General features: G+C 42.3%; 2 protein-coding genes across 17 annotated transcripts in view; one reads left to right on the forward strand and one right to left on the reverse strand.

The window, feature by feature from the left end:
• lrrfip2 (leucine rich repeat (in FLII) interacting protein 2) overlaps positions 1-10,018 on the forward strand; it is a 66,497-nt gene extending 56,479 nt beyond the window's left edge. For 12 of the 16 annotated variants that reach the window (XM_052498327.1, XM_052498325.1, XM_052498329.1 and 9 more), the window contains 9 exons: positions 1,379-1,471; positions 1,909-2,001; positions 7,123-7,224; positions 7,832-7,964; positions 8,113-8,162; positions 8,243-8,363; positions 8,621-8,700; positions 8,845-8,949; positions 9,036-10,018. In XM_052498327.1, the coding sequence (XP_052354287.1) occupies positions 1,379-1,471; positions 1,909-2,001; positions 7,123-7,224; positions 7,832-7,964; positions 8,113-8,162; positions 8,243-8,363; positions 8,621-8,700; positions 8,845-8,949; positions 9,036-9,146 (888 nt within the window). In that variant the 3' untranslated portion in view covers positions 9,147-10,018. The remainder of the gene's footprint in view (positions 1-1,378; positions 1,472-1,908; positions 2,002-7,122; positions 7,225-7,831; positions 7,965-8,112; positions 8,163-8,242; positions 8,364-8,620; positions 8,701-8,844; positions 8,950-9,035) is intronic. The other 4 variants (XM_052498333.1, XM_052498336.1, XM_035753895.2 and 1 more) reach the window with 1 other exon arrangement.
• Positions 9,854-24,377, reverse strand: mlh1 (mutL homolog 1, colon cancer, nonpolyposis type 2 (E. coli)). The gene is made up of 19 exons (XM_035753897.2): positions 24,030-24,377; positions 19,574-19,664; positions 19,298-19,396; positions 19,025-19,098; positions 18,839-18,911; positions 18,651-18,742; positions 18,500-18,542; positions 18,284-18,372; positions 17,795-17,907; positions 17,600-17,693; positions 17,367-17,520; positions 16,795-17,111; positions 16,407-16,537; positions 15,791-15,899; positions 15,026-15,089; positions 12,415-12,579; positions 12,174-12,266; positions 11,979-12,092; positions 9,854-11,638 (listed from the first exon to the last, which is right to left on the reverse strand). Exons 1-19 carry the CDS (start codon positions 24,134-24,136, stop codon positions 11,483-11,485), a joined length of 2,178 nt encoding a protein of 725 aa, XP_035609790.1. The 5' UTR covers positions 24,137-24,377; the 3' UTR covers positions 9,854-11,482.
• Positions 24,378-24,733: the final 356 nt, after the last annotated feature.

A 24,733-nucleotide genomic window follows, 5' to 3' on the forward strand; every position in this document is an offset into this window, starting at 1 on the left:
CAATTGTGCATCTGTCAAGGTTTGTCAGGGTTTTGGGTGACAAGACACATTTCTTCAGCCTCCTGAGGTTGAAGAGGCGCTGGTGCGCCTTCTCACCACACTGTCTGTGTGGGTGGACCATTTCAGATTGTCCGTGATGTGTACGCCGAGGAACTTAAAACGTTCCACCTTCTCCACTGCTGTCCCCTCGATGTGGATAGGGGGGTGCTCCCTCTGCTGTTTCCTGAAGTCCACGACCGTGTATAGGCAGCGTCAAAAGCCAGAGGAGGTTGTGAAATATGAACACGACTCACATGTTTTTTAAAATATAGATGGAAAATAATATAAATTGGTGTAATGATGATAATACTCTCAATGTAACAAAGCAGAGAGAGGGTTGGAAAGAGACGAAACGTGAATCAAAAAAACATGCATTTTCCCCTGGCTCTGTTTCAAAGATGGTATTATTAGAATTTTTATATGACAGAGGTTCCACATGTTGCCAAGATGCAAGTTCTGTGGGAAAATATTCCTTGGATTTTATTCTGTTATTTCATTATTCTTAGCCTACTGTCAAATGTGTGTTGACTGTGATCAGAATAGCCTGTGTCTTGTTTGTTTAATGAACAAAATAACTATAGATTTCAGGTGCGTGCCGCAGCCTCACAGACCAGTAACATAGTTTAAACAAAACAATATGCCATTCTTTTGAAAATAAATTGTGTTAGTCTTATGTTTCTTAGGACCTGCCTAAAACAAACAAATTAATTATGTAAATCTTTGTGATGGTTTATATTCAATGGGTTTATTAAAATAGACATCCGCCCACATTGGCCCACATCTACTCCCACTCCTACCCTTGCCGCCATGTGCATCAAATCAAAGTTTATTTGTCACGTGCGCCGAATACAACAGGTGTAGGTAGACCTTACAGTGAATTGCTTACTTACAGGCTCTAACAAATAGTGCGGGGGGAAAAAGTGCGTGTGTGTGTGTAGGTAAGTAAAGAAATAAAACAACAGTAAAAAGACATTTGAAAATAAGAGTAGCACTGCTATATACAGACACCTGTTAGTCAGGCTTATTGGGGTAGTATGTACATATGGTTAAAGAAACGATGCATATATGATGAACAGAGTAGCAGTAGCGTAAAAAGAGGGGTTGGCGGATGGTGGGACACAATGCAGATAGCCCAGTTAGCCAATGTGCGGGGAGCACATGGGAGATGTAAAAGGCTCATCTCTGCAAGAATGTGGTAAAAATGTATGAGTTCAAAATAAAAACATACTGTGAAGTCTGTCTGTAAAAGGGTAGATTTTAAACTTGTTTGATGAATGTTTTGCAGTTTTCCCTTTGTCATTAATTGAGTCTTACAACAGTCCTTTATCTTTCATTTCAGGAACTAGAAAGACAAAAGCACACATGCACTGTCCTGCAGCACAAACAAGTGGAGTTAAAAGAGGGAATCCGCCAGAGAGATGAGCTCATAGAGGTATGTCTGCACCAAGAAAACAAACATTTGGTGGCAATCTGTTTCTACAGTTCAATTCTCTACGGTACTGCAGTATCTTGATGAAGATCCAAGAGTGTGAGACTGTGCTTGTCTCGCATTCATCCCAGTGTCTCCTGACATCACTCTGTTACACCGTTTTCTCCATCTGCTCTTTATCATGTTTCTTTGCCTCGTCTCTCTATACTGAAATGCTCTCTTCTCCATATCATTTTCTGGCCTCCCGTCTTTTCTCTGGTCTTTTTCGGTCTCTTGCCTTTCGTCACTCTCACTCAATTTCTATTCAATGCTTTTGTCGCATCTGCATTTTTTATTGTTCCTCTAATTTATCCTGTCATGTCTCTTTCCTTTCTTTTAATCTATTTCATTGTTTTACCCTGTATCCCCATTTACTCTGTCTGTATGCAATACCACTACAGAAGAACCAGCGAATCCAGACTAACTTAGATACCCTCACCAGAGAGGTGTTTGACCTGCAGGAAACGATAAACTGGAAGGACAAAAAGATTGGGGTAGGAGGTCACGCTAGGGACTCTGAAGGATGTGAGAGGCAATAGATGTGCACAGACAGATATAGCTTTCTTAGTTTTTGTTGTATGTCTGACTCTGACCAAATGGAATTTGAAAAGTTGTGTTCAGATTCAATCCCCATCACTCAAAAGCATTGGTGTAAAGTACTTAAGAAAAAATACTTTTAAAGTACTACTTAAGTAGTTTTGGGGGGTATCTGTACTTACTATTTATATATTTTTTCGCAACTTTTACTTCACTACGTTCCTAATGAAAATAATGTACTTTTTATTCCATACATTTTCCCTGACACCCAAAAATACTTGTTACATTTTGAATGCTTAGCAGGACAGGAAAATGGTCCAATTCACGCACTTGTCAAGACAACATGCCTGGTCTTCCCTACTGCCTCTGATCTGGCGGACTCAATAAACACAAATGCTGTGTTTGGTGTGTGTTGAAGTGTGCCCCTGGCTATCCGGGAATTTCAAAAACAAGAAAATGGTTCCGCCTGGTTTGCTTCATATAAGATATTAAATTATTTATACCTTTAGATACTCAAGTATATTTTTGGAATGCATTTACTTTTTATACTTAAGTATATTTAAAACCAAATACTTTTAGACTTCTACTGAAGTAGTATTTTACTGGGTGACTTTTACTCAAGTATGACATTTGGGTACTTTTTCCACCACTGCCCAAAAGTGTAGATGGGTATTTCTATAAATAATGGGGACATTGGGATCAATATTACAAAATGATTTGAACAAAAATAAAAAGGAATGTCATGCAGTTCCACATGAGTAGAAGATAAGTGGATAAACCCATAACTCCACCTATACAACAACATAGGCCAAGGACTATACATCCTTTAAGGAGGGTTCATACAGACATTGGCATGCACCTAATTGTAATTTAAGGACATCAATGTTATACATTATACAAACAATTGTATATAATTGTACATATAGGGCCTAATATAGAACCCCCCTCCCCCAAAAAGCATGGGGGGAAAAGTAGGCCATTAGCTACCACTTTTTAGACCTTGCCAATGTTTAAATTATTATTACATTCTAAAATACAGTGCCTTATGAAAGTATTCAGACCCTTTAACTTTTTCCACATTTTGTTAGGCTACAGCCTTATTCTAAAATTGACTAAATTGTTTTTTTCCCTCATTAATCTACATAAAATATCCCTCAATGACAAAGCAAAATCATGTTTTTAGAAATGTTTGCTAATTTATTGATAAAAAATATCACATTTACATAGGTATTCAGACCCTTCCCTCAGTACTTTGTTGAAGCAACTTTGGCAGTGATTACAGCCTCGTCTTCTTGGGTATGACGCTACAAGCTTGGCAAACCTGTATTTGGGGAGTTTCTCCCGTTCTTCTCTGCAGATGCTCTCAAGCTCTGTCATGTTGGATGGGGAGCATCGCTGCACAGCTGTTTTCAGGTCTCTCCAGAGATATTCGATCGGGTTAAAGTCCAGGCTCTTGCTGGGCCACTCAAGGGCATTCAGAGACTTGTTCCGAAGCCACTCTTGCGTTGTCTTTGCTGTGTGCTTCGGGTCATAATCCTGTTGGAAAGTGAACCTTCACCCGTCAGAGGTCGAGCACTCTGGAACAGGTTTTCATCAAGGATCTCTCTGTACTTTGCTACGTTCATCTTTGCCTCGATCCTGACTTCGTCTCTGCTGATGAAAAACATTCCCACAGCATGATGCTGCCACCACCATGCTTCACCGTAGGGATGGTGCCAGGTTTCCACCAGACGTGATGCTTGGCATTCAGGCTAAAGAATTCAATCTTGGTTTCATCAGAGCAGAGAATCTTGTTTCTCATGGTCAGTCTTTAGGTGCCTTTTCCTGTGGAGTGGCTTCCATCTGGCCACTCTACCATGAAGGCCTGATTGGTGGAGTGCTGCAGAGATGGTTGTCCTTCTGGAGGTTTCTCCCATTTCCACAGATGAACTCTAGAGCTCTGTCAGAATGACCATCGGGTTCTTGGTCACCTCCCTAATCAAGGCCGTTCTCCCCCGATTGCTCAGTTTGGCCGGGCAGCCAGCTCTAGGAAGAGTCTTGGTGGTTCCAAACTTATTCCATTTAAGAATGATGGAGGCCACTGTGTTCTTGGGGACCTTCAATGCTGCAGACATTTCTTTGGACCCTTCCCCAGATCTGTGCCTCGACACAATCCTGTCTCGGGGCTCTATGGAAAATTTCTTCAACCTCATGGCTTGGGTTTTGCTCTGACATGCACTGTCAACTGTGGGACCTTATATAGACAGGTGTGTGCCTTTCCAAATCATGTCCAATCAATTGAATTGACCACAGGTGGACTCCAATCAAGTTGTAGAAACATCTCAAGGATGAACAATGGAAACGAGATGCACCTGAGCTCAATTTCGAGTCTCATAGCGAAGGGTCTGAATACTTATGTAAATACTTTTTATTTTTTTATTATTAGCAAACAAAAAGAACCTGTTTTCGCTTTGCCATTATGGGGTATTGTGAGTAGATTACTGAGGAAATGTTTTTATTTAATCAATTTTACAATATGGCTGTAACGTGAAAAAAGTCCAGGAGTCTGAAATACTTTCCGAAGACACTATGTGAGAATGTGGACCATTGCCTGACTAAATAGATTGATTGCATGCATGGCGATATTTCTGTAGCCTATGTGGCCAACGCAGGCACACATAATAAAGCCATGAATAGCGATAGCATTAATCTCATCATTTCAAAATCAAATCCATTTTTATGTTTCACATGTGCCGAAATACAACTGGGTGTAGACCTTACAGTGAAATGCTTACTTACAAGCCCTTAACCAACCATGCAGTTTTAAGAAAAATACCATCAGTAAAATAATCTCACCATTGCTGTTTTTATAATGAGAAAGTGACCAAAAACCAGGTTCCTTTTTAATGGAATGATTTGTATGGGAAGCCAATATTAGATGTTGTCATCCTCCTAATAACCTCATGTTGTTTTACTGCAACACAATAGCGCAGGGAAACAAATGAAAGTGGCCATCTCTCACAAAATGGATCAAAAATGAAATCACAGACCAGTATAAGGGGAGCAGGAGAACTTATAAATTGGCTACAATAATTACAATAACTTTTCAAGCACCAAATTGAAGAAATGTCACATTTAAGGTAGGCCCATTCCAGTACTTCTGAGCTCCAAATTCAGGTAGGCTATTTCAAGCACCTTGTATTGTTTAAATTTGCAGGTCTAACATAAAAATAAATACCAGATCATATTGTAAATAAGCCCGCTAGGCTGTGTAAATGGTTGTCATTATATCCAGACAAATTAATAGGAATAGCGTTGGGTGTAGCCTGTCCTACACAAAAGACTGTCCAATCCGAGGCACAAAAACACATGAAGACATGAACTCATTACCTTGATGCTTTCTCTGTTAAATCTAACAAGACCCTGCTGGACATAAAGCAGACAACCGATGATCAACATCAAGTTGCTAGGATATTAGATCCAACGTGGATCCAGGCACAACTGTCTTCACCGGCGTAACGAATGAGACAACACAAATATTCTGAGCCTTTCTCCCAACAGTAGGGCTGCTGTTGCACCGCATGCGCTATCACATCATCTGTTCATCACCGTCACTCGTAAAATTCCTTCCTGAAAATTTCACGGCGTAACTAGTCAGCAGGACATGAAATGCAGATCCCAACAAGTATTATGCGTAATTATTGAAGAACCATGTTGACAGTATCAATTTAGTCTTTAAGTACCAAGGGAAGGTGACTCTTTCGGTTAGAAGCATTCGATTTCATAATGCATACATTATTTTGGATTTGTGTGCCCATGAAAACGAAACTGCCCCCCCCCCCCCGTAACGTAAGGAGACACTAAATTTTACGTAGTTACACTGAATTTCTGAGATCTCTATACTGACAACTGTTCTACTGCTAGATCCATGATTCTTAGAGGGAACCAGTTAAATGTCTGATTTAATGCTTAATATATGATATAATGACAACTTACACGGCCATAAATCCAAGGACAGAAAAGTAGTTTTGTCACCCGATTTTAGACAAATCTGTCAAGACACCAACCATGATAAAGGATTAAACAGGTTTTAAATCAACTCATGCATTTTATTGAATAGAACTATGATCCCCCTTATATCTTCATGTAATGACATGAACAAAAATTGGCAGATTTATCAATGACTTATCAACAGCTATAACAAGTTGTCCTAGTTTTTAGAAAGACCCGCAGTCCCCCCTCAAGTATTTAAAACATTGGGTTGGTGCAAGCTTCCACCACATTCCTTACACCAGTCCAATTCCTTTTAAATCGTGAGAGGGAGTGTACAATTCAGCAGAAGGGTCGAGAATCAGACCACCTATATCAACCTGAAGGAAACTTGCTGCTGATTCACCAATCAATTAAATCTGTATCAGATAATCGACTGGTCCTAAACAGTCTATTGCCTCTCTCATAGTTGCATGACAGGGAGCCTGTAGTCTTGACCAATTCTAATTCACAGTTTGGACTTTCCCTTAATGTGCATGTGAATTGACGATTGTTGGCTCACTAATTGACATTTTAAGTTGGATGCTATGGTCATTCTAGATTTAAATGTAGGTTTCGTATGCAATCCACAAAGTTTAGTCAGTACAAGGGAAAATGTGCACCTGCAAGCATTTGATATGTCGTGTATGGAAAGATCCATATGCCACCTCATTGATGGACATTTACACTGAAATGACAGCATGAGATCCATTTGACATGAGTCAAGACAGCTTTCTTTGCAAAAAATCAAATGTAGTTCTACACCTAAAGCTTTGCCTGTTTAGTGTCAGATTGTGTCTGTTAATTGGCCTTTAGCGCTCCCTTACAGCACTGTCTTGTGTTGTCTGATCTGTGAGCATGTGGTGATTGTGTTTAACGTCTGCCACTTTGCCTTTCCAACTCAACCTTACCATTTTGGTGTGCCTTTTGTGTGTGCATACAGACATATGTGCATGTACAAAAAACATGTCATTGTTGTGTGCATTCATGTACGCGTCAGTCTTTCCAACCTATCCTCGCCTCTTTTCTTTCCTTTCTTTTCTTTTCTCCCTCCTGCGTGTGGCCACCAGGCCTTAGAGAGGCAGAAAGAGTACTTTGATTGCATTAGGAATGAGAGGGATGAGCTCAGAGATGAGCTGGCTGACATCAAGGCGAAGGCCAAAACAGGAGAGGTAGGTCTCACCACCAGAGGGCTGGGAATAGTACTATATATTTCCATTATAGACACATTTGGTTTACAGGAATAAGCTCGCTAGCAACCAAACAGTGATGGGAAAAAAGCAACTTGTGGGGTCGACTGTCTTGTGTACCTCACAGTTTGTTCCTATTGTTTCTCCCAATGTCAAATGTGTTGGACACTTGGTGTGTCTGTCAGCCTGCGCACCAGTAATGGAAACCTTTTAGTACACTGTCACTTAATACGTAAAGCTCAACAGTTCTACGTGGTCTGCTCTGTGGCTTAATGTAGAACTGAACATTTTCCTCCACCTTTCGGCAGCTAGGGCAGATTTTTTTTTTTTTAAATAGAGATATAAAGATATTATGCTACTTTTATCTATAAAATGTCTTGCACAACCAGCTACATTAGTTTTAATTATAGACATTTATTTGGCGATTCCAACAGTCACTCATTTGCATGATGACACACAAGGTGGAGGAGTCTCATTTCATACAAGCACATTTGTTTCGATGATGACCTTTTGACCTATTTCAAAGTGGAGGAGAGGCGGCGAGCAACACCAATTGAGATTCTCCCCGTCTTCCTTTGACTCCTCCTAGAAACACGGCCTGGTCATAATCCCTGAGGGCATGCCTAACGGGGACATCAGCCACGACGACCCAGCCACAGGGATCACTGTGGTCACACAGGAGGCTGCCCAGGTGCTGGAGTCAGCAGGAGAAGGGCCTCTGGGTGAGTGGAGGGGACAGGAGCAGCTCTATTAAAGGGAGCATGGGGACAGATAAATGAACTTGTATCATTCAATAATACCAGGGGGAGAGTTTCATTGCTTTGGCCATAGCTGCAAGGAACCTCTTATGATATTTTCTTTCCTTTGCAGATGTTAGGCTACGAAAGCTTGCGGATGAAAAGGATGAACTCTTAGCTCAGGTACATAGAGTTTTCCTCTTCGACCCAAGTGACACGTTCTCATGAGTCTTTTTGAACTGTCTGCGTGTGGCGTTTCACAGATCAGGAAGTTGAAAATGCAGCTGGAGGATGAAAGGCAGAAGCACTCGAAGATGGAGAACGCCTTCACAGAGGGAGAGAGAATGGAGAATGGCACTGATCTGCACGTCATCGAGATGCAGAGTAAGTCTCATTCGTGCCCAAACCTAAAAAAAAAGATCACAACACAGAGGCATACACGTCACCACTTAAGTCTGTCTAAAGACTTTCTCGTTACATTATTCATACACAGAACCCCACTTGTCCAAAACATCCTATTAGCAGCTGCCAGTTCCATCTCTTCTTGTGTGCCAAGAACGAACTAACAGCAAGGCTCATATCTTTATTCTAATGTCCTGCGTAAGATAACTGTACTAACTCAAATGTTCTACTCTCTGCAGGAGATGCCAACAGACAGATAAGTGAATACAAGTTCAAGCTCTCGAAGGCAGAACAGGAAATGGGCACAATGGAACAAAACGTAAGTCATGGAAACACTGACATACTCGTCCACATGTACCCTAGCTGACCATATGCCAACTGGATACATTAGTGTTTGAATGAGAAAAGGAAAATAAGTCAGATTCGTATGTGAAGGACTTAGTTTCATTATCCTCATATCCAGATCAACAGACTTGAAGGACAAGTGTCCAGATACAAGGCATCGGCGGAAAACTCAGAGAAAATAGAAGATGAACTTAAAATTGAAAAAAGGAAACTTCAAAGGGAGGTAAGAAACCAAACTAAAATCAAGTCCGTGGTCAATGTTTGATTTTACATCAAATGTTCTCTAACCATTCCCTCCTTTTGCCACAGCTGCGTACAGCTCTGGATAAGACTGAGGAGATGGAGATGACCAACAACCACCTAGTAAAGCGCCTTGAGAAGATGAAGGCCAATCGGAACGCCCTTCTGTCTCAGCAGTGATGTCTGCTGGATTGCCGCAGAAGCCCTTAAACTCACACCTCAGTGTCTGGAGCACATTTCCATTCTTCCTGTAACACTTAAAGTTGTGTAGCAAAACCAAAAACACTTACAGAAAAAAAGCAACACTGGTAGCACCGAGGCGAGAATTAGTGTTTTTTTTTTTTTTAAATAAATGATTAGCATTGGTTTGTGCACCAGTGTCGTCGGAGGGAGACTCAACCTATTAAACCATAGTTACTAGGGGAGGTGATGAATCTAAGGAAAATTTGACTCATTACTTTATTTTTCAAAGCTTTGTACTACATGTTATTCACAAGGTTTTACTGCTGGGTGCTTGGCTATTATAATTTTTTTTAAATAAGTTGCATGAATGAGTATAATGGCGCTTTTTAACTGTTAAACCCTTACGGCTGCTCTCTGGCCGTGCACCTATCCATAATCCCTCACACAGTGAAGTGCCTTCTCACACCTGGAGACTGAGGGTTTTGCATTAACCAAACAATTCAAAACAATAACTGGTACAGAATTATGTATTTAAAGGTGCAGTCATGATTTAATGAAATATATAGAACCAATTGTCTGCAGAGGTTTCTCAAATATTTAAAGATTTCTTGGCAATAAGTGTAAATGTCAGAACTGTAAATACAAGGTAGATTTGTTATTTTTTTTTGCATGGGTTATGGCACATTGAATTCCATTTGTAAGAGTGATGGTTTGAGGTTCTTTATTTGGGGTACATCAGAAGACAGCACTACATACCACTTCTCAAACAGTGTTCGCTGCTTTGAAAGCCAAGCAGTTTCAAGTCTCAGGACCACACAGTGATTGTGTCTGGGGCAGCTATCGCATTGAATAAACTCTTAACAGATTTACACTGCCCTTTGTTTCATTTTGTTACCAGTAATCATGAACAAGTTGTTAATGCTTGAATTATACGCAAGCACCTCAATCCACTCTGTAAAAGTCAATGGTTAGAGCTAAACCACCTAAACAATTTGGAAGATGAGGGTTTGTACAGTACATAGTTATAGGTTAGTTGTTTTGGCAAGTCTGTTAGAACATCTACTTTACATGACAAGTCATTTTTCAGACATTAATTCACAATTCCAGTGGGTCAGAAGTTTACATACACTAAGTTGCGTGTGCCTTTAAACAGCTTGGAAAATTCCAGAAAATGTGGTCATGGCTTTAGAAGCTTCTGATAGGCTAATTGACATTTGAATCAATTGGAGGTGTGCCTCCTTGCTTGACATCACGGGAAAATCAAAATACCTCAAGATTTTGTAGATCTCTACAAATCTGGTTCATCCTTGGGAGCAATTTAATCTGTACAAACACCATGAGACCACGCAGCAGTGTTCTGTCTCCTAGAGATGAACGTAATTTTGTGTGAGAATCATTACCAGAACAACAGCAAAGGACCTTGTGAAGATGCTGGAGGAAACGGGTACAAAAGTATCTATATCCACATTAATTGAAAGGCTGCTCAGCAAGGAAGAACCCACTGCTCCAAAACAGTTTGCAACTGCACATGGGGACAAGGATGGGACATTTCTCCAAAAAGAACTCTGGTCTGATGAAACAAAAATGGAACTGTTGAGGAAAAAGGGGGAGGCTTGCAAGCCGAAGAACACCATTCCAACCGTGAAGCACGGGGGTGGCAACATGTGGGGGTGCTTTGCTGCAGGAGGGACTGGTGCACTTCACAAAATAGATTGCATCATGAGGTAGGAAAATTGTGTGGATATATTGAAGCGACATCAGTCAGGAAGTTGAAGCTTGGTCGCAAATGGACAATAACCCCAAGCATACTTCCAAATTTGTGGCAAAATGGCTTAAGGACAACAAAGTCAAGGCATTGGGAGTGGCCATCAAAGACCTGACCTCAATCCCATAGAAAATTTGTGGGCAGAACTGAAAAAGGTTGCGCGAGCAAGGAGGCCTACAAACCTGACTCAGTAACACCAGCTCTGTCAGGAGGAATAACCCAAAATTCATCCAGTTTATTGTGGGAAGCTTGTGGAAGGCTAGCTGAAACGTTTGAACCAAGTTATACTCAATTAGAATTACCTTTGAATTGTTTATGTAAACTTCTGACCCACTGCGAATGTGATAAAAGTAAATCACTCTACACTATTATTCTGACATTTCACATTCTTAAAATAAAGTGTTAATTCTAACTGACCTAAAACAGGGATTTTTACTAGGATTAAATGTCAGGAACTGTGAAACTTTAAATGTATTTGGCTAAGGTGCATGTAAACTTCCGACTTCAACTGTATATCAAATGGTTTCCCGAAACAGACATGCAGCCCATGGACAGTGTTTCTCATGTCTTAGCATCGCTCAAATACTTTGTAGAGGTCTGGTAGATTAGCAATCTGGAGTACGCTGCCATCCTCACTGAAGTGTTTCGGAGGACTGAAGAGGCTCCGGAAGGATTTAAACAGGAGATGCTCCACCTTCCAACGCCACGAGTTCAGCTCTGCATCCTGCAACACATTCACAACCATAGTCTGTTCAGTAAATGCTAAATGGGACCAAAACTGAAAATACAAGAGCGTGTTCCTACGACATGGCAGTATTTCTTCCATTTCAAAATGATTTGCTCCTGAATCCTTGGTTTCTACTAAATGTGACCTTGGTGTCATCAACTACCCGCTTATATCAGATTGACAAGTGCGAGACACACTACAACAACAAAAACACAAGGCTGTGTTCATTAGGCACGCAACTGAAAATGAAAATAGGTCAACTCCATGTAGTCCTTCCATTTCCTTCTGTTTGATGCCTAATGAAAACGACCCGGGATGGCGCATCTGAGTGACATACCTGCTCCTCCTCTCCCGGCTCCAGCTCCAGGACATACTGTTTCCTGATAGAGTAGAACTGGCTGCACTCCTTGCTGAAGTCTCTGAAGCAGTCCTTCTCATTGTCCCAGTTCACCTACACAACCCCTTCGATTAGTCTGTTTAGTATATAAGAACTTATTGATAAGACATGGTCATGGATAAGAATAGTTCACACCTCAGTAGCCAAACGTAGGATGAACATGGGCAGACCCTCCATAGGAGGGGTGTACTTGTCAAGCAGCAATGGCAAACCGGTGAGATTTCCTTCCTGCAAACAAGACACATTCTGATCTTAAGTTTTGCCCTGATTTCATGCATGACAATTACATTTAGGTGGCAAGTGCTGATGGTCCAACCAGGTATGATTTCAATGTTTTTGTCAGCACAGACAGGATACAGAGGGTCAGCAGACAGACCTGGTCGATCTCCATGGAGAAGTAGTCCTCCAGCATCTCAGATTTCTTCTTCAAGAAGTCGACTATGTATTGGGCCAGACCCTCCTTGGGCCCGTCCTCCTCCGACCAGCCGCTCTCCTCGGAGTCCAGAGCCAGCATGGCCAGGTCATAGAGTGGTGCAGGCTCCTGGAACAACACAACATCATCAAGCCAACTCGGAGCCAAATATTTGGGCCCGTATTCACAATGCGTCTAATCTAAGTTTAGGTCCTCCCTGTCCATCTTATCTGAAAGGCTAAATTGTTCTGAGACAATTAGTGAAAACAGGCCCAGAATCACAGCCTCTGGTAATGTGATAACAGGATTTTAGAAACAAATAAACTTATTTACATAAGTATTTAGACCCTTTGATATGAGACTCAAAATTGAGCTCAGGTGCATCCTGTTTCCATTGATCATTCTTGAGATGTTTCTAAAGCTTGATTGGAGTCCACCTGTGGTAAATTCAATTGATTGGAGATGATTTGAAAAGGCACACATCTGTCTAAGGTCACACAGTTGACAGTGCATGTCAGAGCAAAAAACCAAGCCATCAGGTCGAAGGAATTGTCCGTAGAGCTCAGAGATAGGATTATGTCAAGGCACAGATCTGGGGAAGGGTACCCAAAAATGTCTGCAGCATTGAAGGTCCCCAAGAACACAGTGGACTGCATCATTCTTAAATGGAAGAAGTTTGTAACCACCAAGACTCTTCCTAGAGTTTGCCGCCTGGCCAAACTGAGCAATTGGGGGAAAGAGCCTTGGTCAGGGAGGTGACCAAGAACCCGATGGTCACTCTGACAGCTCCAGAGTTCCTCTATGGCGATGGGAGAACCTTCCAGAAGGACAACCATCTCTGCAGCACTCCACCAATCAGGCCTTTATGGTAGTGTCCAGACGGAAGCCACTCCTCAGGAAAAGGCATGACAGCCCGCTTGGAGTTTTCCCAAAAGGTGCCTAAAGGACTCTCAGACCATGAGAAACAAGATTCTCTGGTCTGATGAAATCTTTGGCCTGAATGCCAAGCATCACTTTTGGAGGAAACTTGGCACCATCCCTACAGTGGAGCATGGTGGTGGCAGCATCATGCTGTGGGGATGTTTTTTAGTGGCAGGGACTGGGAGACTAGCCAGGATCGACGGAAAGATGAACGGAGCAAAGTACAGAGAGATCCTTGATAACCTGCTCCAGAGCACTCAGGACCTCAGAACCTTCGCCCCAGTCTAACAGGAAAACACAGGAATGGCTTTGGGACAAGTCTCAATGTCCTTGAGTGGCCCAGCCAGAGCCTGGACTAACATCTCTGGAGAGACTGGAAATAGCTGTGCAGCGATGTTCCCCATCCAACCTGACAGAGCTTGAGAGGATCTGCAGAGAAAAATGGGAGAAACTCCCCAAATATAGGTGTACCAAGCTTGTAGCGTCATACCCAAGAAGACTCGAGGCTGTCATCACTGCTTCAACAAAGTACTGAGTAAATGGTCTGAATTACTTATGTAAATTGGATATTTCAGTTCTTTTTTTTTTTTTTTAATTGCAAAATGTTCTTAAAACCCGTTTTTGCTTTGTTATTACAGGGTATTGTGTGTAGATGGATTAGGGTAAAAAGCTATTTAACGTGACAAAATGTGGAAAAAGTCAAGGGGTCTGAATACTTTCCAAATGCATTGTACAAACTGCTCCCAACTTTAAAAATGTTAGGCACCAAATAGAATTTTAGGAGCACCAGAAATAGATATCTTTTATATAGTTCAGGCTTACATTAGGCCTATATGAATCCTACCTTTGAAGCACATCTTATGAGAAGCAGACGCTTCTCCTTTCTTCATGGGCCAATCAAATTGGCCTAGACCTACTGTCAAGTTACCAGGTTGTTAGCAAGCTAGGTAACATGACTGCAAAACGTTGTTTGTTATAAAACATTTTTAAAAACATTTCCGGTTTTTAGGACGACAAGCGGGTGAGATCCAATCAAATTTCAATAGTCACATGCGCCGAATACGAATACAACATTTTACCTTGCAGCAGTAAAAAAATAATATATACAGGGGGGTACCGGTACAGAGTCAATGTGCGGGGGCACCGGTTAGTTGAGGTAGTATGTACATGTAGGTAGAGTAAATTAAAGTGAATGTGCATAAATGACAACAGAGAGTGGCAGTGTTGTGGCGAGGGGGGCATGTGAATCGTCTGGGTAGCCATTTGACTAGATGTTCAGGAGTCTTATGGCTTGGGGGTAGAAGCTGTTTAGAAGCCTCTTGGACCTAGACTTGGCGCTCCGGTACCGCTTGCCGTGTGGTATCAGGGAGAACAGTCTATGATTAGGGTGGCTGGAGTCTGACAATTTTTAGGGCCTTCCTCTGACACCGCCTGGTATAGACTGGCGCATATAATTGTTTAAAAACAATTCACTGAATTTATAAAACAAAACTGACTAAAACATTTTATAAACAGGTTGGTTCTTTAGATAGGTATGGTCAAAAATGTTGGCAGTATCATATGAGACGGTACTACGGTATTCTAAAATGTTGGTACCATGATATTACCGTGGTACAGGTATACCGTGCTACACATTGATGTGTGTCATACTTACAGATAACCTCAAGATGCCAAAGTTACCGAAGTCGTAGATCAAAATTTGGTAGAATAGCTCCTGGCTAAAAAAAGAAGAGAAAAAGCTAAATATTTAACACCTTGAGCAACCGCACAGGAATACTTCTAATTGATATATTTATTTTGCAGCAAAGTATATTTTTTAAAGCTTCTACATGCAACTCTGCACAACAAATGTTTTTCTGAACCCTTCTACATTAATGTGGATGCTACTATGATTACAGATGCAGTATAATGGATGAGTAAAAAAGTTTGAGGCATAAATATCATACCACCCCCAAAAATGTGAATCTCCCCTGTTATTAGGTAATGGTGAGAGGTTAGCATGTCTTGGGGGGTATGACCTTTGTGCCTCTGTCACACAAGCTTGATGTAGTCATTGCGTGCTAGGAATATGGGAGCAAATACTTTTGACTACTTTATTACAGGCCTTCAGAAAGTATTCATACCCCTCGACTTATTACACATTGTGTTGTTACAGCCTGTATTCAAAATGGATGGTAGTTTTAATTTAATTTATTTTATTTAATAAACACAACAAAATGTGGAAAGTCAAGGGGTGTGAATACTCTCTGAAGCCACTGTATGTGTGAATTCTTCCAAATACTTTATGACACCTTCAAGTGAGGGGACAAGATGCATAAAGTGCTTTCATATCCAAAAATGCTGCCCTGGTAAAAGCTAAATTATACATTTTAGCTTAACTGTCCAAATAAATAGGTAGGGGAGTGCATGTGGTTCTGACCTGAGTTTGGTGGTGTTGAGAAGGTACAGTTTGGTATGGTGCTGGATCAGAGTCCACTGGGGGTTGACACAGCCCACAAACGAGTGATTCTGAAGCATCTCTTGAAGACCTGAGGAAGACCAAACATACATTGGACAGGCTCTCAAACCAGATAATAATAATAATATATGCCATTTAGCAGACGCTTTTATCCAAAGCGACTTACAGTCATGTGTGCATACATTCTACGTATGGGTGGTCCCGGGAATCGAACCCACTACCCTGGCGTTACAAGCGCCATGCTCTACCAACTGAGCTACAGATCTTCTGCTAAGTGTTTTTGCCCATCCTTAGTTTACTACAATCTCATTTTTCTGTACTGAAGTAAGTACAGTATTGCAACAGCTGTGTGCGAAGTAGCTTTCTTCACCTGATGGTGTCAGCAAAGACACAATCACGAGTATAGTGGAATATCTACAGTATATAGTGGATTAGCTCGTTCAAATCGCATTTCCCCTTCCTCAGTTCTCCCCCTTTCACACACTACTTCTAACCTATGGTAGTTAGAATTGAGACCACCGCAGACACTCCTTCCTGTACGTGTCCAGTATTTGATGATGGATGGAGTTGGGTATACCTTTGTGTGCGTGCTCAGTGATGTCATCTCTCAGCTCCTTCACACTGCTCAGCTTGATGGCTCGTCTCTTGGTTGTGGCTGCAGCAGTCAGGTTCTCCTGCTCCTCGTCCTCACCGGCACGGGGACGCTTCCTGGGCCGACCCAACAACACCCACACACTACTATTAAAACTGCTTTTACTAAACACACACCATACTCAGTTAAATACGTGCGCGCACACACACATCTAACAAATACACGCGTGAGTACACACTCCATGCACCACCAAATATACAGACATTCTAAGCACCACTAAATACACTGACACACTCCATAAACCACGTAATACACTATTCAAACAAGCACTCAGTGAATGTATCCCTGAAGCCCACTAAGAAGGCATGATCACCTGGGGAGATCAGCTGGGGTATTTCGGCTGGTTCCCTCCCCATCCTCTGTGGCACCTGGCGCCTGTTCCTCCAGGATCTCTGCGTTGTCCATCTCTTCCATATCATTGGTGGTCACAGATTCCCCCCTGCTCTGCCCATTAGGGTTGGCGGTGGGAGTAGGGGCCAGCTTGGACGCCGGCTGGAGAAAGGCGTCCAGCTTTTGGGCTCTACTGTCGGTCCTGACCATCTGATGGGCGTAGACCCGCTCACCGTCCCCTGTGGAGTTGGAGGAAGACTTCCCCTCGCTGGCGGAGACAGACAGCCCAGGCAGCAATGTCTACAAAGAATTAGGTCAAACGGATAACCTTTTATTTTTCACCTCAATTCCAAGAATGCAGCTTCTCTTTTTTACTACTACTGATTCTACACACCAACTAATCCACTAAAGAAAAGAAAGAGAATTCCATACACCCAGTTTAGCTTATTGGCACATACTGTATGTTGTGTTAAATACCTAGTAGTATAATATCCTGTTAAAAACAATAAAAAACGAGAAGACATTCAGCATGGAGGACTGCGGAGCTAACAGCACCTGTGTGAAGTACGTGCGTGAGGAGTTGGAGCCCAGGAGTTTGCTCTCTATCTGTTTTTGAACGCTCTCGACGATACAGTCTTCGTGGAGGAAGTGCACCTCGTGTTTGGTCGGGTGGACATTCACGTCGATGTTATGAGGGGCAATCTCCAGGCTTAAGCAATAGAACAAAGAACAGTAAACACAACCAGAAATCATTTGCTATCCAGTTAAGTGACAGTAACCGGAGTTACCTGAGATATAGAAATGGGTGAGAGTTCTTGGGAAGGTATGCAGCATAAACGGTCTCAATGGCTTTTTTTAAGGCACTCGATTCAACCAGACGATCTGAGGAGAAAAACAAGACTATTAGTAAAAAAATTCACAGGAATATCGTATTCAAGTTCATATAACTAGTTATTTTAACATAGCGCTCCTGTGGCACATACGATTGATGAAGAGGATGAGGATGCACTTCTTCACTGAGTAGTTGGCATTGGAGATGTGGCCCTTCAGCTTATAGGCAAGCTTCTGATCCTCACAGCCCACTTCAATCAGCTCCCTACGGAGAAAAAAAACATGCAACACACTGCTCACTCTTCATACCACAGACTCAATGGCAAAACTGGTATCGATGACATCAATGTAGCCAGATTTCAACCCGTTCTGGTTGTAATTAAGTTATTTCAACCAGCTTCGCCCACTGGGGAAGGTCAAGATCACTGGGCACAAGAAAAACCAGCAGAAGTCCAATTAACTTAACTATGCAGAACGTATCAGATTATAGCTCAAAGCATTCACTAACAGATCAAGATAAAACTCTGTCTGGCTGCAGATACAATTCAAAATGGATGGCATAACCTTTATTCACTCAACAAGGAACTGACATCCCAACATGAGAGAGTAATCTTGGAGGGGTATCCCCCCCCCCCCCGTACCTGCTGACTGTATTGCCGAAAACCACACGGATATTATCCAGTATGGAGGCGTTGGGTAGGGTCCTGACGTCAGCCATGGTCTCGCCTTGCTGGGAAAAAAATATTTAAAAAAGACAGAATATTTGTGACAAACAACCGAAGTCTCCTCCCTTCGGGGACAATGACCTCCGTTGAAAACATCAAGGGTAGGAAACGTGAAGGAAATCAAAATCTCACCTTTTTGACAGCAAAGCTTTTCCCAGAGTTGTGTATGGCATACCTGTCAAAACAAAAAGATCAAAAAAGATAGTTTGCATGAGTCACAACACATTGCCAGCACACAAAATAAATAAAAATATTTGTGACGCTTGAGGCCACACACACACACCTGCTCACCACCTCCACAATCCTGGAGTACTCATCACTGGGGCTCTTCAGTGCTTTCCTCCTGGTGGACACGTTATAAAACAGATCCTCCGCCTGTGGATGTTCAGAGATACTTGAAGTCGTCGTCTCTTTTCGCACATTATAGTCGATATACCTTTGCAGTTGTAAGTGGCCATTTAATGAACTCACGGTGATCTGTGTCCCCTGGTTTCCAGCGCAGGGTTTGGGTTGGGTCTTTAGTTTCCCATCGCAGTAGGTGGCTCTGGGGAGGGTGAGGGCAGCACTTACAGACTGAGGATTCAAACGCGTTACTGGGCAATTCGACAAAAGGACTGATGGCCTCGTCAATCAAAGTGTAATGAAATAACAGGCTACCTGTAAGCACACTTGGCGTCAGCCGTTTTGGTTGTTATGGTCACATGGGCAACATGGCTTATACTGGCAAGTGCCTGAAACACACACACACACACACACACACACACACACACACACGTCACATGGATAGTCCAGAAACACTAGAATTGAACATCTAGCTTTGCCCACATAAAGAATTAACCTACACCAAAATACATCCCCATTACAACGTAACCTTGACAAATGTGGATGGTTGAATTACTCAAACGATCAAACAAATCGGAAATGCTTCACCTCTCCTCGGAAACCATAGGTCGAGATGGCGTTGAGGTCCTCAAAAGTCTGGAGCTTGCTTGTTGTAAACCGTTCACATACTATCTCCATATCTTCTTTCTTCAAAAGAGAAAGTAAAACAGTCGAAAGGAAAGTGAGAAGTGAACCAAAATATGGACTTGGTGGAAGTTGTTTATTTTGCTTACATGACTCACTCTCACACACACACACACACACACACACACACACACACACACACACACACACACACACACACACACACACACCACACCTTACCCTGATGCCAGTGCCATTGTCTTGTATCTGGATAAGTTTCAGACCCCCCTCCTTCACAGTCACCTGTATGTTGGTGGACTTGGCATCTAAACTGTAACATTACAGTGAATGCAAATATCATATGGTGAACCAAACTGATATCTTCTCACAAACCAAATTGCAAAGACTTGGTACAGCAACTATGTAAACAATCAGCTGTCATGCGAATAGCAACTGCTGCACAGCTACAGTTAGCTATGGATATAACTCCAATGTGACATTGGAGTTATTGCCAAAGCTAGCTATGCTACAGATTCAGTCACCAGATGCTGAGGGGGGTCCAGTGCAGCAAAGTCAGGCACGCAGCTTCAACAGTACAGAAAAAGACGTGGTAGGGACCAGCAGCTTCATGCAGGACTTCCTCACGCACCTCAGCAGCCTGTATTTGACACTGTAGAGAACCTCCGTGACAGTGGCTGAGGTCCACAGCTGCCTGACCACCACCCAGGTAGTGTTGAACAAACACACGAGCAGGTGTGTGTGTGTGTGTTGGTGGGTGGGTGGTATGAATATTTTTTTATTCATAATTCATACAAAATGTTATTACTCATACGTGCACGTCTAAAACTTTGTTACACTGTTGTATTCTCTGACATACAAACCTGGACGCAAACTGAAGACTTGTCTGGCCAACACAGACACCTATGAGGTTGTCAGTCTGACACCCAGAGATGACAGCACCCTGGTTCGTGTGACATCATCCATGTCCAAACTCATTGACCGGCTGTGCTAAAGCATGGGCAAGATATTTGGGGATTTTAGCTCTGGGATCCACAAAACTGGTGGAACTGCAAACTTGGCCTGATGCAGAAAACTCTGAAGTTTAGCATCTTACAATAACACTCCTGATCTTACTAACAATCCACACTTGTTAAAAACCCATAAAAGCATTTAACTAAATATTATTTTCCTTATTGTGTGTGTATCTTCAGATTTTGGAGATTCAGAGGTTGATGATCTAACAAGGCAATTTCAGTCTGTGATGTGGATCTGATCCCAGACCAGTGGACCATCCTGAAAGCTAGGCCCTACCAGGATCCAAAGAGCAGCGTGAAGAAGACATCCTGGCCCGAGGTCCACAGGACGTTCAAACAACTGTGCCCTGACCTTCTTCAGCTGGTAGAGATCAGCTCAAGCCAGCGTCTGGCCCAGAAGGCCAAACTTTATGGAGCAGAGAGGAGCAAGGAAGACTGAGGACAAGGAGGAGGATAAGTCTGAACAAGACTGAAGAGGCCTGGCCTAATTTCAATCAAGCATGTGTGTGCGTGTGAGAGAGCGTGCGAGAGAGAGATAGATAGAGATGTAATGGTTAGTAGTTCCGTGAGTTCTTGAGACTAGAGGTCGACCAATTAATCGGAATGGTCGATTAATTAGGGCCGATTTCACGTTTTCTTAACAATCGGACATGGCATTTTTGGGCGCAGATTTTTTTTATTTTATACCTTTATTTAACTAGGCAAGTCAGTTAAGAACACATTCTTATTTTCAATGACGGCCTTGGAACAGTGGGTTAACTGCCTTGTTCAGGGTCAGAGCAACAGATTTTCACCCTATCCGCTCGGGGGATCCAATCTTGCAACCTTACAGTTAACTAGTCCAACGCTCTAACCACCTGCCTCTCATTGCACTCCATGAGGAGCCTGCCTGATATGCAAATGAAGTAGAAGCCAAGGTAAGTTGCTAGCTAGATTTAAAAACATATCTTATAAAAAACAATAATTCATAATCACTAGTTATAACTACACATGGTTGATGATATTACTAGTTTATCTAGCGTGTCCTGCGTTGCATATAATCGATGCAACGCTGGGGGATGATTTAACAAAAGAGCATTTGCGAAAAAAAAGCACAATCGTTGGACGACTGTTGTTGCCGTAGGCGCCGTTGCTGTCTGGTGAGCACCTGCCTTACAACAGGTCTACAAGCCTTCAGTCCAGCCTGTGTTCCTGGTGTAACTCGGGCAGTTGTTGTTGCCATCCAGTACCTGTCCCACAGGTGTGATGTTCGGATGTACCGATCCTGTGCAGGTGTTACGCGCGTGGTCTGCCACTGCGAGGACAATCAGCTGTCAGTCATGTCTCCCTGTAGCTTTGTCTTAGGCGTCTCACAGTACTACGGACATTGCAATTTATTGTCCTGGCCACATCTGCAGTCCTCATGCCTCCTTGCAGCATGCCTAAGGCACGTTCACACAGATGAGCAGGGACCCTGGGCATCTTTCTTTTGGTGTTTTTCAGTCTCAGTAGAAAGGCTTCTTTAGTGTCCTAAGTTTTCATAACTGTGACCTTAATTGCCTGCCGTCTGTAAGCTGTTAGTGTCTTAAAAAAATGTTCCACAGGTGCATGTCCATTAATTGTTCATGGTTCAATGAACCTGTTGAACCTCAATTCAATGAACCTGTTGAAATCAAGTCTTCTTGGGTATGATGCTACAAGCTTGGCACATGTGAATTTGGGGAGTTTCTCTCATTCCTCTCTGCAGATCCTCCCAAGCTCTGTCAAGTTAGATGGGGAACAGCTTCCGTCTGGCCACCATAAAAGGCCTGATTGGTGGAGTGCTGCAAGGAACTCTGGAGCTCTGTCAGAGTGAACATCGGGATCTTGGTCACCTCCCTGACCAAAGCCCTTCTCCCCCGATTTCTCATTTCGGCCAGGCAGCCAGCTCTAGGAAGAGTCTTGATGGTTCCAACTTCTTCCATTTAAGAATGATGGCCACTATGTTCTTGGGGACCTTCAATGCTGCAGAAATGTTTTGGAACCCTTACCCAGATCTCTGCCTCTGCCTGTCTTGGAGCTCTACAGACAATTCCTTCGACCTCATGGCTTGGTTTTTACATAGACAGGTGTGTGACTTTTCAAATCATGTCCAATCAATTGAATTTACCACAGGTGGACTCCAATCAAGTTATAGAAACATCAAGAATGATCAATGTCGCAGCAGTCTAAGAAACTGCATCTCAGTGCTGGAGGCATCACTACAGACACCCTGGTTCAAATCCAGGCTGTATCACAGCCAGCCGTGATTGGAAGTCCCATGACGGCCTACATTGTAAATAAGAATTTGTTTCTTAACTGACTTGCCTAGTTAAAATATAAATATATATTGTGTGTAGATTGAATGCACTGTATGTAAGGGATAATCAACAAGAGGCTATGCGTTCTATGTAAATAAGGAATGCCATGGAAGGTGTGCTCCACAATGCGTTAGCGGAGTAGAACTAATCTTCCACGGACTTGAACTAATCTTCCATTGACTAACGCATAGCCTCTCGTTGATTATCTCTTACATATACCACAGCTATAGCCACGAGTTGATTATCCCATTTGCCGCTATACATTTTCTCAACATCCACTGAAGTAGCTAGCAAGTTTACTAGATCGCAACAGTAGTTGCCTTGGTTACCAAACAAACAGACTTGCTAGTTTATCTAAACAAACCATCAGTCCTAGCTTGCTATTATGAAAATCTAATTCAATAATGGCAATAATGTTTTCAATTCGACTTTTACTGTCAAAAGCAGTTCAAACACAGAACATGTAAGAACTAAATATAGTAAAGGAATTCTACAGTGCATTAGAAGGAAATAATGCGTGCTCTAAAATAACCTTCAAACCAATCCAAAACAAGTATTCAACAAAAACAGACATAAACTGGGTGGTTCAAGCCCTGAATGCTGATTGGCTGACAGCCGGTGTTTATCAGACCCTATATCACAGGTATGACAAAACATACATTTTTACTGCTCTAATTACATTGGTAACCAGTTTATAATAGCAATAAGGCACCTCTAGGGTTTGTGGTATAAGGCCAATATACCACTCTGCGTTGCGTTGTACTTAAGAACAGTTCTTAGCTGTGGTATATTGGCAATATACCCCCCCTTATTGCTTAAATATACCACGGGTATGAGGCAAAATAATTGTTTACTGTTCTAATTACATTGGTAACCTGTTTATAATAGCAATACTGTACCTCTGGGGTTTGTTGTATATGGCAAATATACCACGGCTAAGGGCTACCTCCAGGCACTCAGCCGTGGATAAGAACCGCCTTTAGCCGTGGTATATTGGTCATATACCACACCCCCTGATTGATTGTAAATGCGGAAAGGGAACTACGAACGATAGGAGGAAAGAATCATAATTTGCTTTTGATAATGACATAGTTTCAAACACAAACATATATAGGCATATTTACAGACGGATTTTCATTTTAAAAGTTGCTTTCTGTATTTGCACAACTGACACACACACACACTGATATAACTCTATCTCCATAGAGCTAGCCAGCTAACTCGTTAAATAACGTTAACACCATCAGACACAATTATAAACTCTTAGCTTGAACGCTAGCTAGCTACTTTTGTTAGCAATACGGCTAACAATTAGCATTCATCCTAGTTAGCTAGTTAACTTACCAGTTTTCAAGCAATTCTTTGATAGCATTTGCAGGACGTTGGATAACTTCTCCAGCAGCAATCCGATTAACAACGGTCTCATCGAGTCTCCGAATCACCCCGGACATACTGTTAGCTTTGATTCAGATTGTGAATATTATCAGAAGTAAAACAAATAGCTGCTTAAATGGGACACCCTTACTTAATAAGAGTAGCTATCTTAACATCCTACCACCATCACAACATGTTGTTAAAAGCGCGGGGGAGAGTGAGGGGTTCGATTAATCTCGCCAGTGCGCCCGTTGAGCCGTGTTTTGCACCGGCTGAAAGTTGATTGCATTCGATTTGGAACCGGGCTGCCTCCCGGACGTGAGCCAGGTAACCCGCCTTGTCCGAGGCCGAGGTCGCCTCAAAACAAAAGTGAAGTAATTATTAAGCAATAATTAAGTCATTCGTAGGATTCTGTTTTCACATGCAACAGTGACATCTGCCTTCACAATAAAAACTAGTTGGAAAAAGCACACATTTATTTTATGGAAAAGAGATGTATGTTTCTGGACGATGCACCAATACTGCCTTGTTGACAAAATAACGGAGTGGTGTCACTTACTGCTTTCGCCCGATGATGTGACCGGATTTTTGACCGATTCAACCTGGGCCAGTGTAAAATAACTCCCTGTGTCAAATCTCTTCTATACAACCCCATGATTGGCTGTTCCTAAAAA

The sequence above is a fragment of the Oncorhynchus keta genome, chromosome 36 (assembly GCF_023373465.1).
Source record: "Oncorhynchus keta strain PuntledgeMale-10-30-2019 chromosome 36, Oket_V2, whole genome shotgun sequence".
Lineage (NCBI taxonomy): Eukaryota > Metazoa > Chordata > Actinopteri > Salmoniformes > Salmonidae > Oncorhynchus > Oncorhynchus keta.